The 19,947-nt window shown below is 36.8% G+C and overlaps 3 protein-coding genes across 5 annotated transcripts; 2 read left to right on the top strand and 1 right to left on the bottom strand.

Annotated features, from left to right (window-relative positions):
• Window positions 1-831: 831 nt before the first annotated feature.
• Window positions 832-5,239, bottom strand: LOC137713449 (uncharacterized). Of its 2 annotated transcripts, XM_068452744.1 has the most exons (4): window positions 4,865-5,239; window positions 2,036-2,578; window positions 1,571-1,700; window positions 1,262-1,378 (listed from the first exon to the last, which is right to left on the bottom strand). In XM_068452744.1, exons 1-3 carry the CDS (start codon window positions 5,132-5,134, stop codon window positions 1,596-1,598), a joined length of 918 nt encoding a protein of 305 aa, XP_068308845.1. In that variant the 5' UTR covers window positions 5,135-5,239; the 3' UTR covers window positions 1,262-1,378; window positions 1,571-1,595. The 2 variants fall into 2 exon arrangements, with proteins under 2 accessions (XP_068308843.1, XP_068308845.1); XM_068452742.1 differs by lacking the exon at window positions 1,571-1,700 and having other exon boundaries at window positions 832-1,378; window positions 4,865-5,233.
• A 1,253-nt stretch (window positions 5,240-6,492) lies between these two features.
• On the top strand, window positions 6,493-14,902 carry LOC137713232 (probable ADP-ribosylation factor GTPase-activating protein AGD14). 2 transcript variants are annotated; one of them, XM_068452514.1, is made up of 14 exons: window positions 6,493-6,855; window positions 6,958-7,019; window positions 9,375-9,462; window positions 9,541-9,602; window positions 9,676-9,772; window positions 10,366-10,812; window positions 11,304-11,823; window positions 11,908-12,065; window positions 12,283-12,411; window positions 12,485-12,601; window positions 12,695-12,781; window positions 13,478-13,610; window positions 13,824-13,869; window positions 14,618-14,902. In XM_068452514.1, exons 1-14 carry the CDS (start codon window positions 6,760-6,762, stop codon window positions 14,670-14,672), a joined length of 2,097 nt encoding a protein of 698 aa, XP_068308615.1. In that variant the 5' UTR covers window positions 6,493-6,759; the 3' UTR covers window positions 14,673-14,902. The 2 variants fall into 2 exon arrangements, with proteins under 2 accessions (XP_068308615.1, XP_068308614.1); XM_068452513.1 differs by having other exon boundaries at window positions 11,304-12,065.
• Window positions 14,903-18,225: 3,323 nt separating this feature from the next.
• On the top strand, window positions 18,226-19,652 carry LOC137711886 (transcription factor MYB60-like). Its single transcript, XM_068451042.1, has 3 exons — window positions 18,226-18,379; window positions 18,590-18,719; window positions 18,938-19,652. The coding sequence occupies exons 1-3, from the start codon at window positions 18,247-18,249 to the stop codon at window positions 19,650-19,652; spliced, it is 978 nt and encodes a 325-aa protein (XP_068307143.1). The 5' UTR covers window positions 18,226-18,246.
• The last annotated feature ends 295 nt before the right edge of the window (window positions 19,653-19,947 follow it).

The raw sequence follows: 19,947 nt of genomic DNA, 5'->3' as shown, positions 1-19,947 counted from the left end.
ATTTTAGTATTTCCATAAAATATCTCCGTTAAATAAGAATAAAATAAAATAAAAACACTCTCAATTTTTGTCAAATCATTTTGACCCGTTGTTTACTAGAATTCAGGACAAATCTAAAAATAGCTTACCTTGACTCGTAGTTTAGCCGAACACAATTCAACATGCCCTACCGTTGGCAAAAGTTCATCATGTTGCAGACTTTTCAAGACTCTTTTTTTACCAAACAAAGGAAATGCTCTTAATGCACTTAACAAATCATGATGAGATGCGATTTTCACACTTATGTTTACTTGTGAACTTTGAATTAAATAAATTAAAAGGACAAAATAAAACATGTGATACAAAAACAGAGTTAGGATTGGAAGAAGAGCGTTGATAAACTCTTTAACATTTTTCATGTTTCTGCTACCAAGCGTTTCAAAAAACATGATAGAAAATGTTTTTGCTACAAGAAACATGTTAGAAATGTATAATTAAAAGTCCAAGTGTTTCGTGAAAAAGTACTTGGATGTGCTTTATGGAAAAGCACCTAGCAAATGTTTCCTCAGAACTCGGTTAGCGTTTTTAGCTATTCTAGGAGCAATTCCAAGCAGAATATTACCCAACATTCATTGCAAAACAACCATAACAAAAGAAAGATAACTAAACCCTAAACCCTAAACCCTACCGTAGACCACTAGGAAAACCCAAAACAAACATAAATTCTTACCGGAAAGTTTGTAACCCTAGATGTACTCCATTGCCGAGAAACTTTGCCGTGGCAAAGTTCGTCCGAATTTTAGCTGACTTTTACATCCACGAGCTGTTTGAAACATGTTGAAGTCTGTGAAGTTAATACATTTCAAGACTGCATGAACTTTAAGTGGTACATAATGTAACTGATCACGAAAAAGAAACAGATACTCCAACTGATGATTTGATAATGTGGTAGGCACTAAACATTCAAGGACATCCAAATCACTACACAGAAGTTACCGTGCGCTCGCTTTATCCGATGGTTCGCTCAAAAGCAGTATAGTTCTCTCAGTAGAAAAGAAAATTGGCAGTAATATGCCACCAGAAACAGCCACACCCACCAAAAATTACTACCCTACTGATTGAAGTACAACTGAAGTTACTATTTCTGTTGCAAAACTGAACTAGACTCAATATATGGTCTTTAAGCTGACTCGGTTCCCTTCTCGGTGGTTTCACTTGCATCCTGTTCCTCAGATGGAGGTACTTCCTGCTCTACCTTGGCAGGCCCTGGACCAGCCGATACCTTTACCATGGACGGCCGCAAAAGCCTGTCACCGAGCTTAAACCCCTTGCGAAATTCATCAATTATAATACCTTCTTCGTATTCTGAAGAGTCCTCACGCATGATTGCTTCATGCAACTGTTCAAGAAAATTGCAAGTTTCAAGGTTAGAAATTGCATAAATTCTTTTTGCCTTAATACATTTAAAGACTGCATACTGAGTGTGACATCAAACGATCACAACATTTAACGATTCAGTAACTTTGATGTCACGTGTTCAATCTACTAATGCAAAATAGGCCATATGTAGTTTTCACTCTCGTGAACTCACCAAATTGGCCCGATTCAATCATGACTTAAAACCGTATCCAGGTCTTCATCAAACCTGAACAAAATCGACTAACTACTTGATAATAATCATCAAGTAACTGATTGAATTTCGAGCCAACTTGGTTTCTTGCCTGCATAAAGCCAACCATAAGACACAAGTCATTTTGTCAACCAACAAAACAGCACAATTCCACACATGAACTTATTGATCACCAAGACATAGTGTTCGTCAGGAAATCATATGCCTTACTGTAATTGTTGCGTCCAGTAAAAGGATTAAATGTGAATTTATGGTTATGAGTATGCAATTCTATTGTCTTTCTCTTCAACAACTACTTATAACTAAAGTGGATTCTTTATTATAGAATATAGACTGAGAAAATAAAGGAAAATGTCCAACGCTGAATGTTTTCCTATGCTAATAAATCTTTCACCTATGCATAACCATGAAGTTTGAACGACTTACCAATGGATCAAAGGGTTTTCCAACCAACTCAACAGGGACAACACCAAGAGAGTTTAAAATCTCTCCAAACTGTTTATAAATGCTCTGGTAGCTATTGTTGATCTTCTCCTCTCCCTCTACCTCCACCTTAACCTGGCTTTTTGCCCTCTCAAAATTATCCACTACAGGCAACAAACTCTCCACAACTTCCCCTTGAGCATTTGTTACGAGAGAAAGGCGTTCCCTTTCTGTCCTTTTCCGGAAATTGTCAAAATCTGCACTTATTCTGAGAATCCGAACCTTTTCTGCTGACAGTTCTTCAGACAAAGAAGCCACTTTCATTTCAAGTCCTATTTTTTCATCTTCAAAAGATTTTAGGAAAGAACCTATTTCAGTGACTTTTGATTCATCATTACTGGCTAAAGCTTCTTTGTATAGTTGGAGTGACGCTGTGATGGTGGAAACAGATTTTTCCTCAGTATCACCTTCACCATCATCAGTCGTACCACTTTCTTCACCATCACTTGTACTATCTTCCACAGGAATTGCACCATCTAAAGAGTCCTGTTCCATAAAACTATTAGAAAAAGAAAGAACAGTAGGGAACTGTAAGCAAATATAGAAAACTAAATGCCTTGAGAAGTGTGGAAAATAGAGACTTCATAATTATACAAGAATTGTAGTACGTGATGCACATATAATCTTTCATCTTTTACACTGTGCCAAAAGTAAGTAATCTGCCAGAAACCTCAGGATGAAAGCTTCGTTTTTAAGAGATATACAAATATACAAATACATATACATATATAGAATATTCTTGGTAACACGACTCACTATGCATAGAGAATCACAGCCCTCATCATCATCCTAGTATCATGTGGATGTCATGCTATATGCCCGAGAATACATGAAACAATTAATAGTGAGAAAAAAAAAAATCCTTTTAGTCTTCAAAGCTCACGAGTATAAGGCCTTGTTTGTACACATGATTGGATTGGAATAGATAAGGCACTATTTTGAAGGTATGTTGAAAGAAGAAATGAAAAATTGTGACCAACTTAAAGGTAGGAGAAGGATTACTCATGAAGAAAAGTTATCCATTCCAATCCTCCCCAAAAAGGGAGGATGAGATGGGAGAAGTTTTCTTCATATCTAATCCTCTCTAATTTCCTCACAATCAAAATCATTCTAATCTACCTTCAATATGCCTTGAATTTAGAGAAATTATCCCTTCCAATCCAATCCTTTCAACCAAACGAGCCCTAAGAGTCCAAGATGACTGTGCAATCTTACAAACTGATTTAAAACATGAAAACCATCACTTAAAAGAGAATCCATGTGAACTGCGGATTGAAGTAAGGAAAAGCATCAGCCAATGCTCAATCTTTTTCTAATAAACAAGCACAAACAACTGAAGGATACACAGTGAATCATCAAACTGAACTGAATGAGTTTTAAAGAAGTAGAATGTAGGAGATGGAAACCGAACTTAGAGTGACAGGCCCTGAAAATTTGAGTATTAACGGTTCTGGGATTGACTTTGTGCTTGAAGGATAACTAATACTTTTTCCATTAGACCAAAAAAGTGATACTTTTCCAACTAGTTCTATACATTGTTATAAAAATCCCCGCCTAGGGCCACCTAGGCACCAGGCGGCTGGCCACTGCTCCAATTAATCCCAAGACATTTGAAAATTAAGAAAGGGCGCCTAGACCTGCTTAGCCGCCCGTCTAGGCACCTAGACCCACCTAGGCACCTATTTAGGTCGTGACTCTCACTTGGACAAAAAATAGATAACTTTTATTTTGCATTTTATTTTTTTCAATAAATGGTAAGAGACTTGTTGAATACTTGGATGAACACTCAATATATTCTGGTTCCTCATGTTTTCAATATGTCCTAATACTTTCTAACCTATATGTCATTTTATTTTTCAACTACGTATACCAGCACAATTATGTATTTTCAAGTATAAACACACTTTTTTTTTTGTCAAATAAACACACTTATTCATATGATATATAATATGTTTACTTAAATCAGCCTAGTCTACCTAGGCCCTAGTTCGCCATCAAACTAGCGCCTAGCGTCTTTTAGAATCTTGGTTCTATATATTTCTATATGTTTCTTGTCAGACAAAATCTGGGTCCAAAATAGCCTTGTTACACATGTAATGCCTTGCGCTATGTCTTTGTTGTCACACAATCCCTTTTTTACAACAACAACAACAACAACAAAGCCTTATCCCACTAAGTGGGGACACCTATATGAATCCTAGAAAGCCACTGAGCTTGATTTTGAGTCAAGTCTTCTGTTAGCTCCAAGTGCTCTTAGGTGCCGCAACAACCAATACCAAAAAGCACCATACTTTCCAGCTAAAAGTACATGACAAGAAGACATGATAACACTCTTCCCGAACTCTTACACAACTACACCAAGGTGAACAGAAAAGGGATCCCAGCCTCCACTTTTGGAGTAAATCAAGTGGAGAGGTAAGGGAAATGGGTTAGGATTAATAAGGTCAAGGGTTCGATTCCCTTCCGTTGCAAACATCAGAAATCCTAGTGTAATTTGTTCAGTACATTATGAAATAAGCTAAGCCTTCTACTTTCATCACTTGTTCACAAAACATGAGAAATGATTTCCGCACACCGTCTTTCTTCTTCCCTTCACTCTCCTTTGATTTATTCAATCCAAAGGTCAGAAACAAACAGGATATGCAAGGAAGTAAAACGGTGCGCAGAAATCACTTCCCTAAACATTCTCCAATTGGTCCATAAATAAATAAATAAAATATAATCTCATGCTAGTTTGCTTTCTAGTTTGCTAAAAAAATAAGTAAACAATACCTCGATTTCTTCGCCCTTCTGAACTTCCTTCTCCACCGTCTCAGCCGTCTCGGTCTCACCTTGTGAAGCCAAAGGTGCGAACTTGACGAACCGGAGGGACGGCAAGTGAGAAAACCGGAGGGAGCTTACAGTGAGATAAGGCGTGCTGTTGCCGCTGGTTTGATTTAGCCGAAACGAAACGGACGAACGTTTTCTAGAATTGGGCGAGGCGGCGGAGGGCGGCGGTGCAATTGGCGCCGAGAAAGGTGAAGTTCGGAAGACGTTGGCCATTGGAGAGGTTGCGAGAGGGGGCGAGGGATAAGGGGTGGCGATATTGAGTGTGGGTGAAGGATAATGAACAAGTTCGAGATCGATTTCCAACCATCCGGTGGGGTTTTTAGTTGGCTGATCGTACGCTTTGTATTTTTTATTCTTTTTTTCTTTGAGAAACATTTCTCTATTTTCTCTCCTTTTACTTTATTTTTTTTCTTAGTTTTTTTAATTGATAATTAGTAAATTCACATCTTAATATAGGTAAGTACATATTTTAAACCTACTTTATTTTTTTAAACTCGTACATGTGCAAACATATTTTTCATGTTTAACGCCCATTCAGAAGTGTTTCATTAAAATTCTTTTTCATTTTCATAATATGCATAAAGTTTACGTTTTTTATGCTTACAATTAATAAAAAAAAATTGTATAAATATATTTTTGACAAAGTTTCTAAATAATACACCTATGTAATATTTTTTTGACAAAATTTATACTTAAGTTTAGGAAAAAAATGGCCAAATTTTAAAAAATATTTTTAAAATAAAGTTGCTGAATAATACACCTATGTAAATTTCAAGCACAATACACGTTGCATATTTTACCAATTATTCTTTTATTTACCAAATAGTGACGTAAATACTTACCATAGATGCGGAGATAAATGTTTTTACTTATTTGGATTATAACTTATTTGTATAGAAATGTATTGAACAACAAAGGTAGAAGTAGGAATTTGGCCAAACAGAAAAAGGGTAGAAGTAAGAATAAATCATGAATTGACATTCGACCGTTAGGGTAACTTTTCAAAAGTCAGCTAGGCCACCATCAAATTTGAAACAAAATAGGCCACATGTGAAAAAAAAAAAAGCAATGAAAGTTGTAGAAGATATTTACTATCATGAATTTGATTTCTCAAGTATAACCGGAGATTAAGGTTGCTCATGTTAAAGAAAGTTTTTAACTCAGTCCTTCAAAATCGTCTTATTCACCATTCGATCTTCACTGACGAAATCGTATTAACATTCAACACGTGTATATTTGATTGGCTACTAACACTACTAGAGTAGTGTTATATGAAAATACAGCCATGATGAAAAACTTATCACTATTACTAGGTAGATCAATTATTTTTCTTAAAATTATTATTACAAACGTGCATACAGCGAGTAGAAAGAGAAAATAAGTGTGCGAAAATAAGAACGAAATTGTTTGAAGTTTTTTTAATTGAATGCACCTTTATGAGCTGGGTGCGTTTGTTTGAACCTTGATCGTTTATTTACTTAGATATTTATTTATTAATTAATTATTAATCTTTTACAAATGCCAATAAAAATAAAAAAAAAATTAAAATTTATAAGGGAAAGGCAGCGAGCGCTTGCTGTCCGGTCCTCGAAAGCAGCAGATTCAGATTCCAGAGTTCCTTTCCCCTCTCTCCCAAATTCAAAAAACCCCAACCGAACCAACCCTAAAGCCTTCTCATTCCTTCCTTCCTTGTTCCTTCTAGAGAGAGAAAGAGAGGGAGGAGAGAGAGAGAGGAAAGAGAGAGAGGAGGGAGGAGCGCAGTTCAAATCCACCCTCCGATTCCGTTCTTTGTTTTCTTCTGCTTCTTCTGGTTATAGGGTTTTGATTTTGTTTCAGAAATGGGAAGCAGAAAAGAGGAAGAGCGAAACGAGAAGATCATTCGGGGCCTCATGAAGCTCCCTCCTAATCGGCGATGCATCAACTGTAATGGCCTGGTACTCTTCCCTCTCTCTAGTTTTCTCGAATTTTTTCGGGTATTTATTTTGTTTTTCGCAGCTGGAGGATTTTATTTAATGTAATTTGGTTTGTACATGCAGGGTCCTCAATACGTCTGCACAAATTTTTGGACTTTCGTTTGCATGACTTGCAGTGGCATACAGTGAGTTTCTTCAAAATCGTTTGATCCAATTTCTTGTTTTTAGTGCATAATCTTTGCCTCGTATCGAATGTATTCGTCCTGCTAAATTTGCGTATTGAGATGCACGCTGGAGTTAGTTTTTTTTTTTTTTTTTGGTGGAAATGGAAAACCGAAAACCTTCCTAATCTGCTATTTTTGACTGAGGGTTTTCTGTTTGGTCAATTGTATCTAAAGTTTGCAACTTCTTTACTATGCTATAATTATTAGTTAGAAATTTGAGGATGTCGAAGAACTCTGCTTGCTGCCATCTGTGCAACAATGCCACTAAAATGGATATCGAAGATTAAGATAAAATATGGAATGTTTATATGATTCTAAATGTGTACAAGTTTAGTTGACTACAAAAGTTTCAATTTTTAGACCCATACATGGATATTGTAAGGGAAATTATTGCAAGATAGGATTTTCGGTGTTTATAAATCACGAATGATCTGGTCAACCGTTCAATGTTTTTAACATGTTTTGGTTACCATGCTTGTTGTTTGACGCTGATCTATAAACTTTGTTATCAGCCTCTGCAATTATAGAGCAAGTTTCACAATGTTGCATATGGGAGAGGTTTTGAGGAAAAAACAAGAAAGTTTTAGCCTACTTAACTATGACTCTTGGAAGTTTAGCTTATTCTACAAGTAAAAAAAAATTCAACTGTGGGGACATGATTTAAAGTGTTAAATAAGACAGACATCCCTAATACCAACTTAATACTTGTCCGTATGTACTGTTATTATCAAGATCACTTTAGAAACTTTTTGGCATCAAGTTGCATTCCTTGTATAACATCCACAAAATAAACCCGATTGATGTCATTTAAACAACTATCTCTCCCCCCTCTTTTATTGATGAACATACACAAGACTGTTCTCTTTGGAATGTATTGAAATTAACAGAATGACTGAGGTCCATACTCGCAACAAAAATACAATTGATTGTTTCTGAAGTGGGCCAATTTCTTTTTTTAGGGTTACCTTAACTATAGGAGATGCATGATACTCATGCAAGTGCAGAAGCTGTCCGTCTGCCTCCATAATAAATACTTTGGGCTTGGGAATGTGCTGGATTGTTGAGATCCCTCTTGGGCCATTCACCAAGTGCTGTTGTGCCGTCTAAATGCTCTCTAATAAGGTTGCTGGACCAACTAAACAAGTTCCAAGGATTTTGTACTTAGGTGCAAGTCAGGCTTTGAATGGATTGGTGTGAAACGTACCACTACCCACATCAAATTCAGTTAATTTTTTTTTTTAAGCTCTTACCTAGCCAAAACGTCGTGAACTTCAAATAGCCTTTTTAGTATTTAAGAGTAAACTAGGTTTCTTAGGTTGAATTCTTTTGGTTAGTTGCGTAGAATGTGTTATAGGTTCTAAACCATCCAATATCATAACTGAGTAGGGATTTTTCAAATTTTTAGTTTTTCATTTTATCAGTGTATTTCAGGCTTTCAGCTTTGGATGAAGTGAAGATTTCCTCTTCATTTCACTCTTTCGGTTGTAAGCTTCTTTTGAAGATGAATGTATTGAAAGTCCTTTGAAAGATAGATCAACTATAAATTACCTAAGGTGGTACTCTTTTTTAAAATGATTAGGGGGTAAGCACGAGATGACAATAGATAAGGGTTGATTCTTGCATTAGGATGGTATCGCGCATGCCTTTTGTTCTCTTAGTTAATTTTCCTTTTCATATGTATCAATACTTTTAATGTGCACAGGCAAGCTGTGTGCTTCATTATGAAATCTTGATTGTTAAATTGTCATACTTTTGATTCTGAATAATTGCTCTTTAGATCGAGCTTTTGAAATGGAAATATATTTCTGTGCTCGGATAATTAATTCTTGGAGTTTGGCACTTATCTTTACCCTTTTTCCAACTTTCAGTACCATTCATGGTAAAACGATTCTCCGAACCTTGAGCACATTGACATCTAACGTTCTGTTCGGATGCAGGATTTAGGCTAAATTAGTTAGAAATGCACTACAAAACATTTAGATAAAGGGATTGAAAATGCAATACATGAGCATTAAAAAGCCACTAAACAAAGGATTTTCAAATTACTCCTTCAAAGTAGTCATTTATAAATCCCTCTCAGTGTATTGCATCTAGTCATTTGAAATCCATCTATATGTTTTGTAGCACATCTCTTATTTATGTAGTCTAAACTCATCATCCAAACACAACATAAATGTAGTTTCCTTCAAGTAAAAACCGTGGCTCTTCACATATTTTAACGTGCAGTCTTTTCCTGTTTGGTATGTTGTACATATGCTCTATCCACCTTTCCTTTCTTTCCCCTAATAGAATCATACATATTATTTTGTGATATAGTCGGGAATTTACTCATCGTGTGAAGTCAGTATCCATGTCCAAGTTTACTTCACAAGAAGTTGAAGCACTTCAAAATGGTGGTAACCAGGTACATGCTGAATTCTCATTTTCTTTGGAAGAAAATGTTTGCTTGTTTTTATTCTAATGGGTCATTCACTCTTACCAGCGTGCAAGGGAAATTTATTTGAAGGATTGGGACCTTCAAAGGCAACGATTGCCAGATAGCAGGTAATAGAATTGCTACAATGTTCAGCATGCTCATTTTGGGGTGTACACTTATGTCATGTTTTTCTTCTTGCAGTAAGGCTGATAAAATCCGTGAGTTCATAAGAAGTGTATATGTAGATAAGAAATATGCTGGAGGAAGGACCTCTGAAAAGCCTCCAAGAGATATGCAGGTAATAGTATGGATTAAAATATTGATATGGGCAGATATATTGGTAGTTTGGATTTGCAAAAATATCAGTGGTAACATTGATATTTCTGAAAAAAGTAATAGATTTTTGTTAACATAAAATTGTGTACCCATGCTAAATTGAGGTACATAATTGAGAGAGTGAAAAGGCAAAAGGAGTGCCAATGATAGTATTTACTATATACTACTGTGCAAGGCTTTACTTTCTTAATGTGGGTTCTCTCACAATTGATGTATATTATATTGTTATGATACATAAGATTTCACTTAAGGAAATATTTATTTGTAATAATGCGGTAAAATTGACTGTAATTGAAAAGAGTTTTCATAACTGTCCAGTTCATTTGTTTTGTGGGGCATAACAGCGGCCTGCTCCAGTTCGTATTTGATTCTATTGAAGAAATTACAAAACAACTAATTGTTTTTTCTCTTTTAAGATTCAGAGACATCATGCACACCATCAAAAGAACAGAATGAATAGGCTGTAACTGTGTACACCAATAATCTCCTTATGTTACACTTTGACTTATTTTTTTCTGCAACGGTTATGGGCCTAATCTATGCTATTCCTTGTAGACCTATAGAATCCGTGAAGATGAGACAAGACGTGCTAGTTCTTATCATTCCTATTCTCAAAGCCCACCTTATGACTATCAGTATGAAGATCGACGGTATGGAAAACAAGCTGCTGCACTTACTAGGAAGCCTGGTTCTGACCGAGGTCGATATGAAGGAAAGATGTCGAGTTTTGTCTACAGTGCTGGCCGTTTAAGTGAGCAAATGTACGAAGACAGGTTTGCGAATGAGGGCTCTGGTTCAAGAGCTTCAGATTTCTCTGTGTCAAGTGGAGGTGATTTGTCTAGATCTGGAGTACAGTCTCCTAATTTTCAGAAGGACACTGGATCCAGCAGCCCCACTTTCGTGCCTTCATGGGATAATCTAAATGAAGTAAGACACCAATCAAAGGATACATTTCCAGAGGCAAATGTCAAGAGAGATGCAGCAGGGATATCCTGTCCACAGGTCTTTTTCTTGTAGAATTGCTTTTAGCATTCAAAATGATTAGCTGTATCCAAGGTTCCCTTTAAAATTACAGCTGTATACCTTTTAATATTCTTGTAGGGCGGATATATATATTTCTGTAGCATTGATCTATATCCAGCTAAAATAAATTTAACTGTCTTTGGGGCTTAAAAGGGGAAAATTTAAGATCGGATACATGTAGTCAATGATTTGGGTCATGTTTTCTTCAGATAGGCATTTTTTGATCGCTCAATTAGTTAAGTGTTGGTGTTGGTAAGTTGAGCTCATACTAAGTGGATTTATTTCCTCATTTCATTAGTGCTATGTTAATTGGTGTGTGTACCTTAATTCTCTGCTTTTATCTGTATATATATATATATATATATATATATATATGTGCGCTATCCTATCTGGCTAGCATCATTTCTATTTGATAATCATCTTATGCTGCCCTTAGTTTTTCCATCACCTGACATTTGTTGCTTGTTCAGAGAACTACATCCTCAGGAAATTTTGTCTCGTTGGATAGCTATTCCATGTCGCTCAAGTCATTTAATTCAGCCGGTTTAACAAATGCTGTTGAACCTGAACAAGCTACTGTAATCTTCCCGGATAAATCAACTTCTTTTACAGGATCATCTCAGTTTGGAACTAGTGATAATTTGGACCTTTTCAAGGCCTCGGTTAAACCAGAAGTCTCGTCTGCAGCTTGTTCCATTGATTTGTTCCAGTTACCAGCAGCATCTTTGTCTCCATCCATAGATTTGTTTCAACCATCTATATCGTCTTCCAATTCATGTATGAATATAGACCAGCCTCAAGTTTTCCAACCTTCCTTGGAGTTATTTGCTGATTTTCCTCAGCAGCAGTCAACTCCAACCTTGGATAAACAAGTAGCCGAGGCTGCCCCTAAAAGTGAAGGATGGGCAACGTTTGATGCACCTCAACCCTCAGCTTCTATTCCAACCACCAAAAATATTATCCTTGACAATGTAGCTTCCAATGGTGGAGGTTCTGTTGGAAATTTTGATGCATTCTCGTCATCGAACACAGGCATGCAATGGCCATCCTTTCATGTAGCTTCCAATGGCGGAGGTTCTGTTGGAAATTTTGATGCATTCTCGTCATCAAACACAGGCATGCAATGGCCATCCTTTCAGTACTCTAGTAGTCGTGGACCTTTTTCAGATGTTTCTAGTCCATGGAACGATAGTTTGCACAATGTCACAGATCCCAATACTAGAGGCACCCAGGTAAGCATCATTATGATCAAACTACACCTGCACCAATTACTTATTTGGATCTTCAGGATAATGGTTTTTAATAGATCATGGCTTTTTATGTACTTCACACCCCACTTGAGTTGTTTTTTTTTTTTTTTTTTTTTTTTTAATTTCTTTATTATAATGAATATAAAGTTTACTTAAGATAGTGGCATGCCTTGATGTGAAATATGTTGTTTTTAAGTAGTCATGGAATGCTTTTGAAGATTCTATTGGCCATCATCCATTGGAGGTCACTAAGAAGGGCAGTGAACCAGGAGTAACAGACAAGCTTTCGTCAGCTGGTGACCGTGATTTTGGATTCAGAATTTCTGAGGTTTCTGCGTCAACCTTGTATTTCTCTCAAATTATTTATTTTCTTCATCTGATTGTATGGAATTTGCTTGCAGGGATCTAATAAAGAGGGGATTCGGGGACCTGTTTCCCAAGGTGAACCCTGTGATCCTGGTCTGCCCGTACATGCTGTGTTGGGGCAATCATATACTCCACAAGTGCTTCCTCAAATGGTTTTTACTCTTCAATTTCCTTCAGCATCTTTCCTGTGGTTTTCAATATGCTTAGTTGTATACTAATCTCTTATGTTCCACCCTAAATTACAGGAAGAAATTAAGTCACATGCCACTGACCACAAATCAAATAACCCATTTGATCTTCCTTATGATACAGATCTGGATCAGAACAGTATGGTATGTTTTTGTTAGTTATTGTATCAGGGATTGCCTCTTTCCTTTGTTCTTTTGGTGAAATTGTGTTTCTATTATAGTGCATTGTTCCCTATTTCTATCAGCTTTATGTGAGTTTTTGTGTGTTTGTGTGAGAATTTTGAATGTGGAAGCTGATTAAGGGCATGGGTGGAGTTATGATATTATTTGTTTACCATAACTGTCAACTGTCGAGGATAACCATAGCATGATGCTTGGTTGATAGCGGAAATGAACTGTACTTCCTGTAAAAGTTGTGAATTAATAACTAAAGTCAAATAGTTGATATCAGAACTGTACGTTCTGTGAAAGATGAGTTCTATTAGTGTAATAAATGCTGCAATCTATGTATGCCTCTAAGGTCCAGTCTGAAAATTAAATATTAGACCATTCTATTAGACTAATTCATGGCTTAAAAGTGTTGCTGAATAAGACACTTGTTGCATTTTTCATTCTCACCATAATGTAATTTAAATCTCATGGGAAAGTCACAATGGAAGTGGTGTGATTGATAAACTGTAATGAGTTGGTACGAATCAGTGTCTACCATATCATTCTTAGACGGTATCATGTTTCAATTAAATTAAAGAAGGATTTGGAATGGCGTTTTCTAGCAACTAGCATACACATATACAATTCTTAGATTTCTCGGTTCTAATTTTGTCTTGTGTTCTCTTTCAGTTTTTGGACATGAACTCCTTACAAGCCTCTCTCCCAAATGCTCATTTGCAATCCTCTTTCTTCGATGCATCTCAGGCATGGTTTCCGCAAAATCCAGTGTCTGGGATGCCGTATATTCCAGCTGCAGCAGAAGGTAAGCTTTTCAGTGCCAGCAAAATGCTACATTCCTTTCTCTTTCTCTTTTGTTGTTTTGTTCCCACAACTATCGCCAACCAGGTTGCGTATTTTTTAATCCAATGGCTGTTGGACGCATCAATTGGTTGCCAGAGAAAATTGCAGGACCATTGAAATATTCGGCCACAACAATCTTATATTTTTCATTCAATTCGATTTTGATTTGATGTAGGTGGTTTGACATATATGCCAGGGCATGCACATGGTTCTCAGATTCCGTAAGTTTATCTACTACTAATTATTTTTTAGCCTCTTCATTATCTTTTAAGACAAAGGTCTAAAATTGCAGACACATTATATTATTCTCATAGGTTTGTGTGGTTACCAACTTCATATGGTAGAGGATCAGCAATCCATCACCAAAACCGGATAATAACTAGGTTGACATCTTAAAGGAAAATGGGTAATAACTAGGTGGAGGAAGGACGGATGATGTTGATGAAAGTGGGCCTCTAACACGAGAGAAACTTAGTGCGGGGTCATTGTGGAGTCGAGTGGGACCAAACTACAAGGGGTCCTGTGCTTTTGTGAGAGGTGCCTTATGGGCTATGGATGACGTCGTTGGGGTGTCCCTACCAAAGTTTATAATTGAGTCAAGAAGGAGTGCGCAAACGAAAATCATTTCTGATTCATGAATTTACATATGACCAGTTCTGACAGCTGTAAGGAACATGTTCGAACAGGGTTAGTGAGTTTTACTTACAGCACCATGTTTTGAAATATATTGGATGAATACCCGATGTAATTGTGTCAGGTTGTGAATGATGTATCTGATGGACACAGTATTCTCTCTCTAGTCACTGCTTAGAGTTAGAGATTGCCTTACCAAATAAGTTGAATATCCAAAACTACAGTACAACGATGCTAGATGGAGTTTAGAAACTCAACTTGGCTGGCGTTGGATGAGAGATTGATGCTCGACGTTGTTGCTGTCATGGATTAATGTGAAGTTGCTTATTTTTGCAGGAATGTTCCAACACAGGAACCTGTTGCGTCCATCGGAGGAAATCCTTTTGCATAGGAATATGGGGAGGCCAGAATAGTCTGTGGAATCATTCAGTTGGTAGTGTAACTTCTATATTGAATTTGTACGCCGTCGTTTTAATCAATAGGACAGATTGTTCTCGTGGTATTTATTTGTGGAAATAAACGTTTGCCATGAATATTTTTCAGCCTGTTTGATATGCTTCTTCAAATTCCAGTATGTGTTTGTATTGACAGGTACAATGTGTATATATTTTTCTTTCTGTACTTCTTCTACACGTTCACGTGTGCGTTTATTTCTTTCACAAGTCCAATATTAGGGTCCCATTTTCTCCTTCACATGCTTCGTTTAATTATGTTCGTTGTTTTTGCTTAATTTATTCTTTGATAACCGAAAATAAAGGGCTGGAGGACAAGTCCAAGGCAACCTGGAATGAAGCATCTCTTCTTTATTTTTTTTTGGGTGTAAAAATTCGTAAAATTTAAAAGCATAAGGTCATAATTCATTTAGTATTATGGTCTAGTGTAATTTTAATTCATTTATAAGTGAGTATTAAGTTCAATTTTTGTTAAAGGCGAATTGATCAAGTTTGAACAAAAGAAAAACTATAATCACTGTCTTGAAATTTGTTACCGTGTGTGTGTATGTATATATAGGAAAGAGATCATCTCCGGATCTTTTTTATCAAGGCAATCAAGTGATTAGGGTTCTTGAAATTTAATTAAACAGATCAAATTTCAAGGGCTTGAATCACTTGATCTGGTGGTATTGGTGGAAGAGATTCGACGAGGATCTCTTTCTATATATATATGGTATATTACATTTTACCCCCTCATGTCTGAAGTTGATTTCAATTCCTTATAACATCTTTAAAACATTTCACTTTCATAACTCAAGTACTATTTTATTTCAATATAATAGATTCGTTACATTTTCCATCCATTAGTCATTTGGAAGTTAATGTGGATGCTACATTTGTGCGGATGTGGCTGTTAAATTTATGCCACGTGACAAAAAAATATTTTTTTATACATTTAAAATATTATAATAATTTACTCTTAAAAAAATTAATTAATTTAAAAAATAAAAATAAAAAAAATAAAAAAAACCTGAAACCATCTTCCCCGATCCTTTCTCCCTCTCCTTCACTCTCTTCACCTCCCCTCCCATCCAAAAAACCCACCCCTTCCCTGCAACCCAAATCCCCCATCCCACACCTGACCTCTCCGCAACCCCCCCCCTAACCCCACCACCCCCCCAAAAAAAAACCCCAAAAAACCCAGATTATTTGTATGAAACCTACAAAAGTAAAAAAATAATCCACCGGTGCTTTTTCAGCGATGCTTGGAAAGAAGGGCCGACATTTCCAAGTTGTTGACGGCGCAGACGGTGATAGTGGTGCGGTCATGATGTCGACGGCAAGGTGGGTGAGGATGAGGTAGTGGTTGAAGGTTGAGAACTAGGGATTTTGGATTTGGGAATTTTGGGTTTTGGATCTGGGGATTTTGGGGTTTGGGGTTCGAGAGAGAGAGAGAGAGAGTGAGGAGAGTGGAGGAGGGTCGACGTGTGATGTTGTGCGTTTCGGTGAGGGTGGTGAGGAGTGTGAGCGTGAGGAGGAAGGTGCCGGCGGTGAGGAGTGTGAGTGTGAGGGGGATTTTGGGTTCGGGGTGTGCTCGGGTGGGGAGAAGGGGTGGGGAAGACGAGTGTTTAGCTGCATTGCAGCCACGTCAGCACAAATGGAATCCTTATTTGCCACGTTATTACTTATCAGTTTACTTAATAGATTTTTTAAAGGATGTATGAAATTGAAATAAAATAATACTTAAGGTATGAAAGTAAAATGTTTTAAAGATATTGTAAGGAATTGAAATTGACCTCAAACATAAGGAGATAAAAAAAAAAAAAAAATATATATATATATATATATATATATATATATATATATATATATATATCCTTTGAACTAACGTACCACTGGGCCACTCCCTTCCACTTCCGCAACAAAAATTGTACTCAAAATTTAAGCCGTTCCATGAACGCATTGCTATGTATCTCCAATCATTTATGTGAGGAGAGATTATTCGGTACGGTCGGAATACAAGATGTTACGTTACATATCATTATATAATTAGAAAACTTACAATTGAAATCGACCTCAAACTTGAGGAGGTAAAAAAAAAAAAAATATATATATATATATATATATCCTTTGAACTAACGCACCACTGGGCCACTCCCTTCCACTTCCGCTACAAAAATTGTCCTCAAAATTTAAGCCATTCCATGAACGCATTGCTATGTATCTCCAATCATTCATGTGAGGAGAGATTATTCAGTACGGTCGGAATACAAGGCAGTACGTCACATATCATTATATAATTAGGAAAAAAAATTTAAGTGCCTTTAAAGCCTTGAATTGTATAATGGCATACTGTCCCGTGTTTTGGTTACACTGAAAAATCTCTCTCATGTGAAAGAAAAAATGAAAATTCTCTCTCATGCTCACTGTTGTAAAAAATCTCCGCCTAGGCGCTAGGCGGCTAGCCACTGCCCTGATTAACGCCTAGGTGTTTGAAAATTAAGAAAAGACGCCCAAACCTGTTGAGACGCTCGTCTAGGTTGTGACTCACTTAGAGAGAAAATAGATAACTTTCATTTTGCATTTTATTTTTTTTCAATAAATTGTAAGAGGCTTGTTGAATTCTTAAATGAACACACATTATATGTTTGTTCATCATGTTTTCATTATGTTCCAATACTTCATAATATATATGGTATTTTACTTTGTAGTTTACGATGAAATATACATATTTTAAGTATAAACAAAAACTTATTTACACGAGATATAATAGATTTACTTAAATCCGTCTAGTCCGCCTAGGCGGCTAAGCAGGGCTCCAACTCGCCGCCCGACTAACGCCTAGCGTCTTTTAGAACCTTACTCATGCTAGACGATGTTATCATTCCCGACATGTATACATGCTTTACTAACACACAAGGAATGAAAAAGTAGTAACTCTCACATTGAAAATAGTTTAGGGTTTACGTTTTAGGTGTAGTAAGAAATCCTTCTTAAGGACCTCATTTAATAGTTTGTGTTTTCATACATGTCATCACCCAATCATTTTTTCACCATAAGTAGGGAATTTACGAGGTTCACGATGCATGCGTATACTGATACAAAAAGCTATGGATATTTGAGGGAAGACAGTTGAAGAGAGAGTTCATTTTAGCCACACGATCTATTACGGACGGCCAGATCGGGTGAGCGGACGGATCCGGAGAGGACCCGAATCCTTGATCGACTTCCCCTTCTGACTTTGGTTTCTACTGATCGACTGTATTAAAGTTGTTTAATAACAAAGGGCAGATTACTCAGCGAGGTAGATGATCAATACACACACGTATATATATACATGCATGCAAGCATACATTCATACATTTACACACACACACACACACACACATACATGCATGCATACATTCATATATATATATATATGAGCTCATAACATAAGAGTACTATTTGAAATGTTTAGGTCTGTATTTTAGGTCCTTGGGAGAGGCCAGAGATCTAGAGAGAGAGAGAGAGAGAGAGAGAGAGAGAGAGATGGTAAGGCCTCCTTGCTGTGAGAAGGTTGGAATCAAGAAAGGTCCATGGACTCCAGAGGAGGACATCATCCTTGTTTCTTACATCCAAGAGCATGGTCCTGGAAATTGGAGATCAGTTCCCACCAACACTGGTAATTTTATCATAAAATTCAGCATTTATCTTTTCACTCGAGGTCTTGGGTTCGATTTCTCCCTTCCCAATTTTAGCTTGTGTCAGAAAAAAGTTTTAAGCAATTTAGTTACTATTATATTATGTGTTATGATTTTTCCTTTTAATTTCTTTGTGAATTGATGTTTTGTACATTTATTCAATTTTTTCTTGACTTTTTGGGTGCAAAAAGGGTTGATGAGGTGCAGCAAAAGTTGCAGACTCAGATGGACTAATTACCTCAGACCGGGAATCAAGCGCGGTAACTTCACACCTCATGAAGAAGGGATGATCATTCACTTGCAAGCTTTATTGGGTAACAAGTAATTCATCTTCAAACTTCTTCGTTCATTACTTCTTTTTTTTCCTGTCGACGATTGTCAATAATACAACATAATTGTTATTAGCGAGAATCAAATGTTGTCGGAAAAGGCATTCTGCTATCGGAAAAGGTTATGCGTGAGTGTTTTTATTCTTATAGGTGTGTATTAAATTGGTGAGTTTAATTATATGAATAATTAATACTGGTTTGATCGAGCAGATGGGCAGCAATAGCTTCCTATCTGCCACAGAGAACCGATAACGACATAAAGAACTACTGGAACACTCACTTGAAGAAGAAGCTGAAGAACTTTCAATCAGCTCTTGATCCTCACACAACGTCAGATGATCCGTTTAACGTAAATGTATCAAGGATGAGTTTGAGTGATGGGAGCTTAGATAATATGACAAGCCATGCCTCCTCAATTGTTCTGAGGAACAACCAATCCTCCTCCACATACGCCTCAAGCACTGAGAACATTTCGCGGCTCCTAGAAGGTTGGATGAGATCCTCCCCAACTCCAAGGACCTCCAGCCTCAAACACCATGCTGCAAGTGGCGATGATCAAGGAAAACCTAGCGGTATTAGCACAGGAAATCTAGCATCTAACGAGGAGTTTGAATCGATTCTGTCGTATGAGAACTTGAACAATTTTGCTTCGTGGGACAGGTCTACTTGTGATTCATCTACTTATTCTAACAACAAGGCGTCACAACTTAGTATTAAAGTTCCAAACAATGGAGAAATAATTCATGATCGCCATCTTCTGCGCGACGAGGATCAGAAGTGTAAGCAAATTCTTCGATGTGAAAGCAGTAGTACTAACTGTAACAATCCTCCATTGACGTTTCTTGAGAAGTGGCTGTTGGATGAAAGTGCTGGACATGTAGAAGATGATCAGATGATGGAATTGTCTCCAATGTCCTTGGTTTGAGCTTAATTAGCTAGCTAGCTATGCCTTAAGAGGTTAAGCTAGCTGCTTAAACATAACCCTAGTAGGAAAAAACTACAACAAATGAAGGGTCTTAATTTGTTAATTGTAACTTCTATTTCTTTTCTTTGTGAATGGATGGAATATTTCAAGAAAGTTGATCATCATTTATCTTTGGTGTGTGAAAGTTTTATTGTTCAAATGACAAGGGTCTTAATGCTGAGTTGGTTTTACACCTTGCACTCAAAGTTCTGAGTTCGATTGCCGGTGACTTGGTTGAATGCAGTCTAACAATAAC

Source organism: Pyrus communis, chromosome 13 (assembly GCF_963583255.1).
Source record: "Pyrus communis chromosome 13, drPyrComm1.1, whole genome shotgun sequence".
NCBI classification, from domain to species: domain Eukaryota; kingdom Viridiplantae; phylum Streptophyta; class Magnoliopsida; order Rosales; family Rosaceae; genus Pyrus; species Pyrus communis.
The sequence above is the reverse complement of the archived record's forward strand: the minus strand, read 5'-3'. Positions and strand labels throughout refer to the sequence as shown.

Coding starts and splice junctions, on each gene's coding strand:
- LOC137713449 (XM_068452742.1), bottom strand. CDS start 5,134: ATGGCCAACGTCTTCCGAACTTCACCTTTCTCGGCGCCAATTGCACCG. Junction 2,579..4,864: donor AGAAGGGCGAAGAAATCGAG/GTATTGTTTACT, acceptor TTTATGGAACAG/GACTCTTTAGATGGTGCAAT. Junction 1,379..2,035: donor GAAAACCCTTTGATCCATTG/GTAAGTCGTTCA, acceptor TTTCTTGAACAG/TTGCATGAAGCAATCATGCG.
- LOC137713232 (XM_068452513.1), top strand. CDS start 6,760: ATGGGAAGCAGAAAAGAGGAAGAGCGAAACGAGAAGATCATTCGGGGC. Junction 9,773..10,365: donor AGCCTCCAAGAGATATGCAG/GTAATAGTATGG, acceptor TATTCCTTGTAG/ACCTATAGAATCCGTGAAGA. Junction 13,611..13,823: donor TATTCCAGCTGCAGCAGAAG/GTAAGCTTTTCA, acceptor GATTTGATGTAG/GTGGTTTGACATATATGCCA.
- LOC137711886 (XM_068451042.1), top strand. CDS start 18,247: ATGGTAAGGCCTCCTTGCTGTGAGAAGGTTGGAATCAAGAAAGGTCCA. Junction 18,380..18,589: donor ATCAGTTCCCACCAACACTG/GTAATTTTATCA, acceptor GGGTGCAAAAAG/GGTTGATGAGGTGCAGCAAA. Junction 18,720..18,937: donor CAAGCTTTATTGGGTAACAA/GTAATTCATCTT, acceptor TTGATCGAGCAG/ATGGGCAGCAATAGCTTCCT.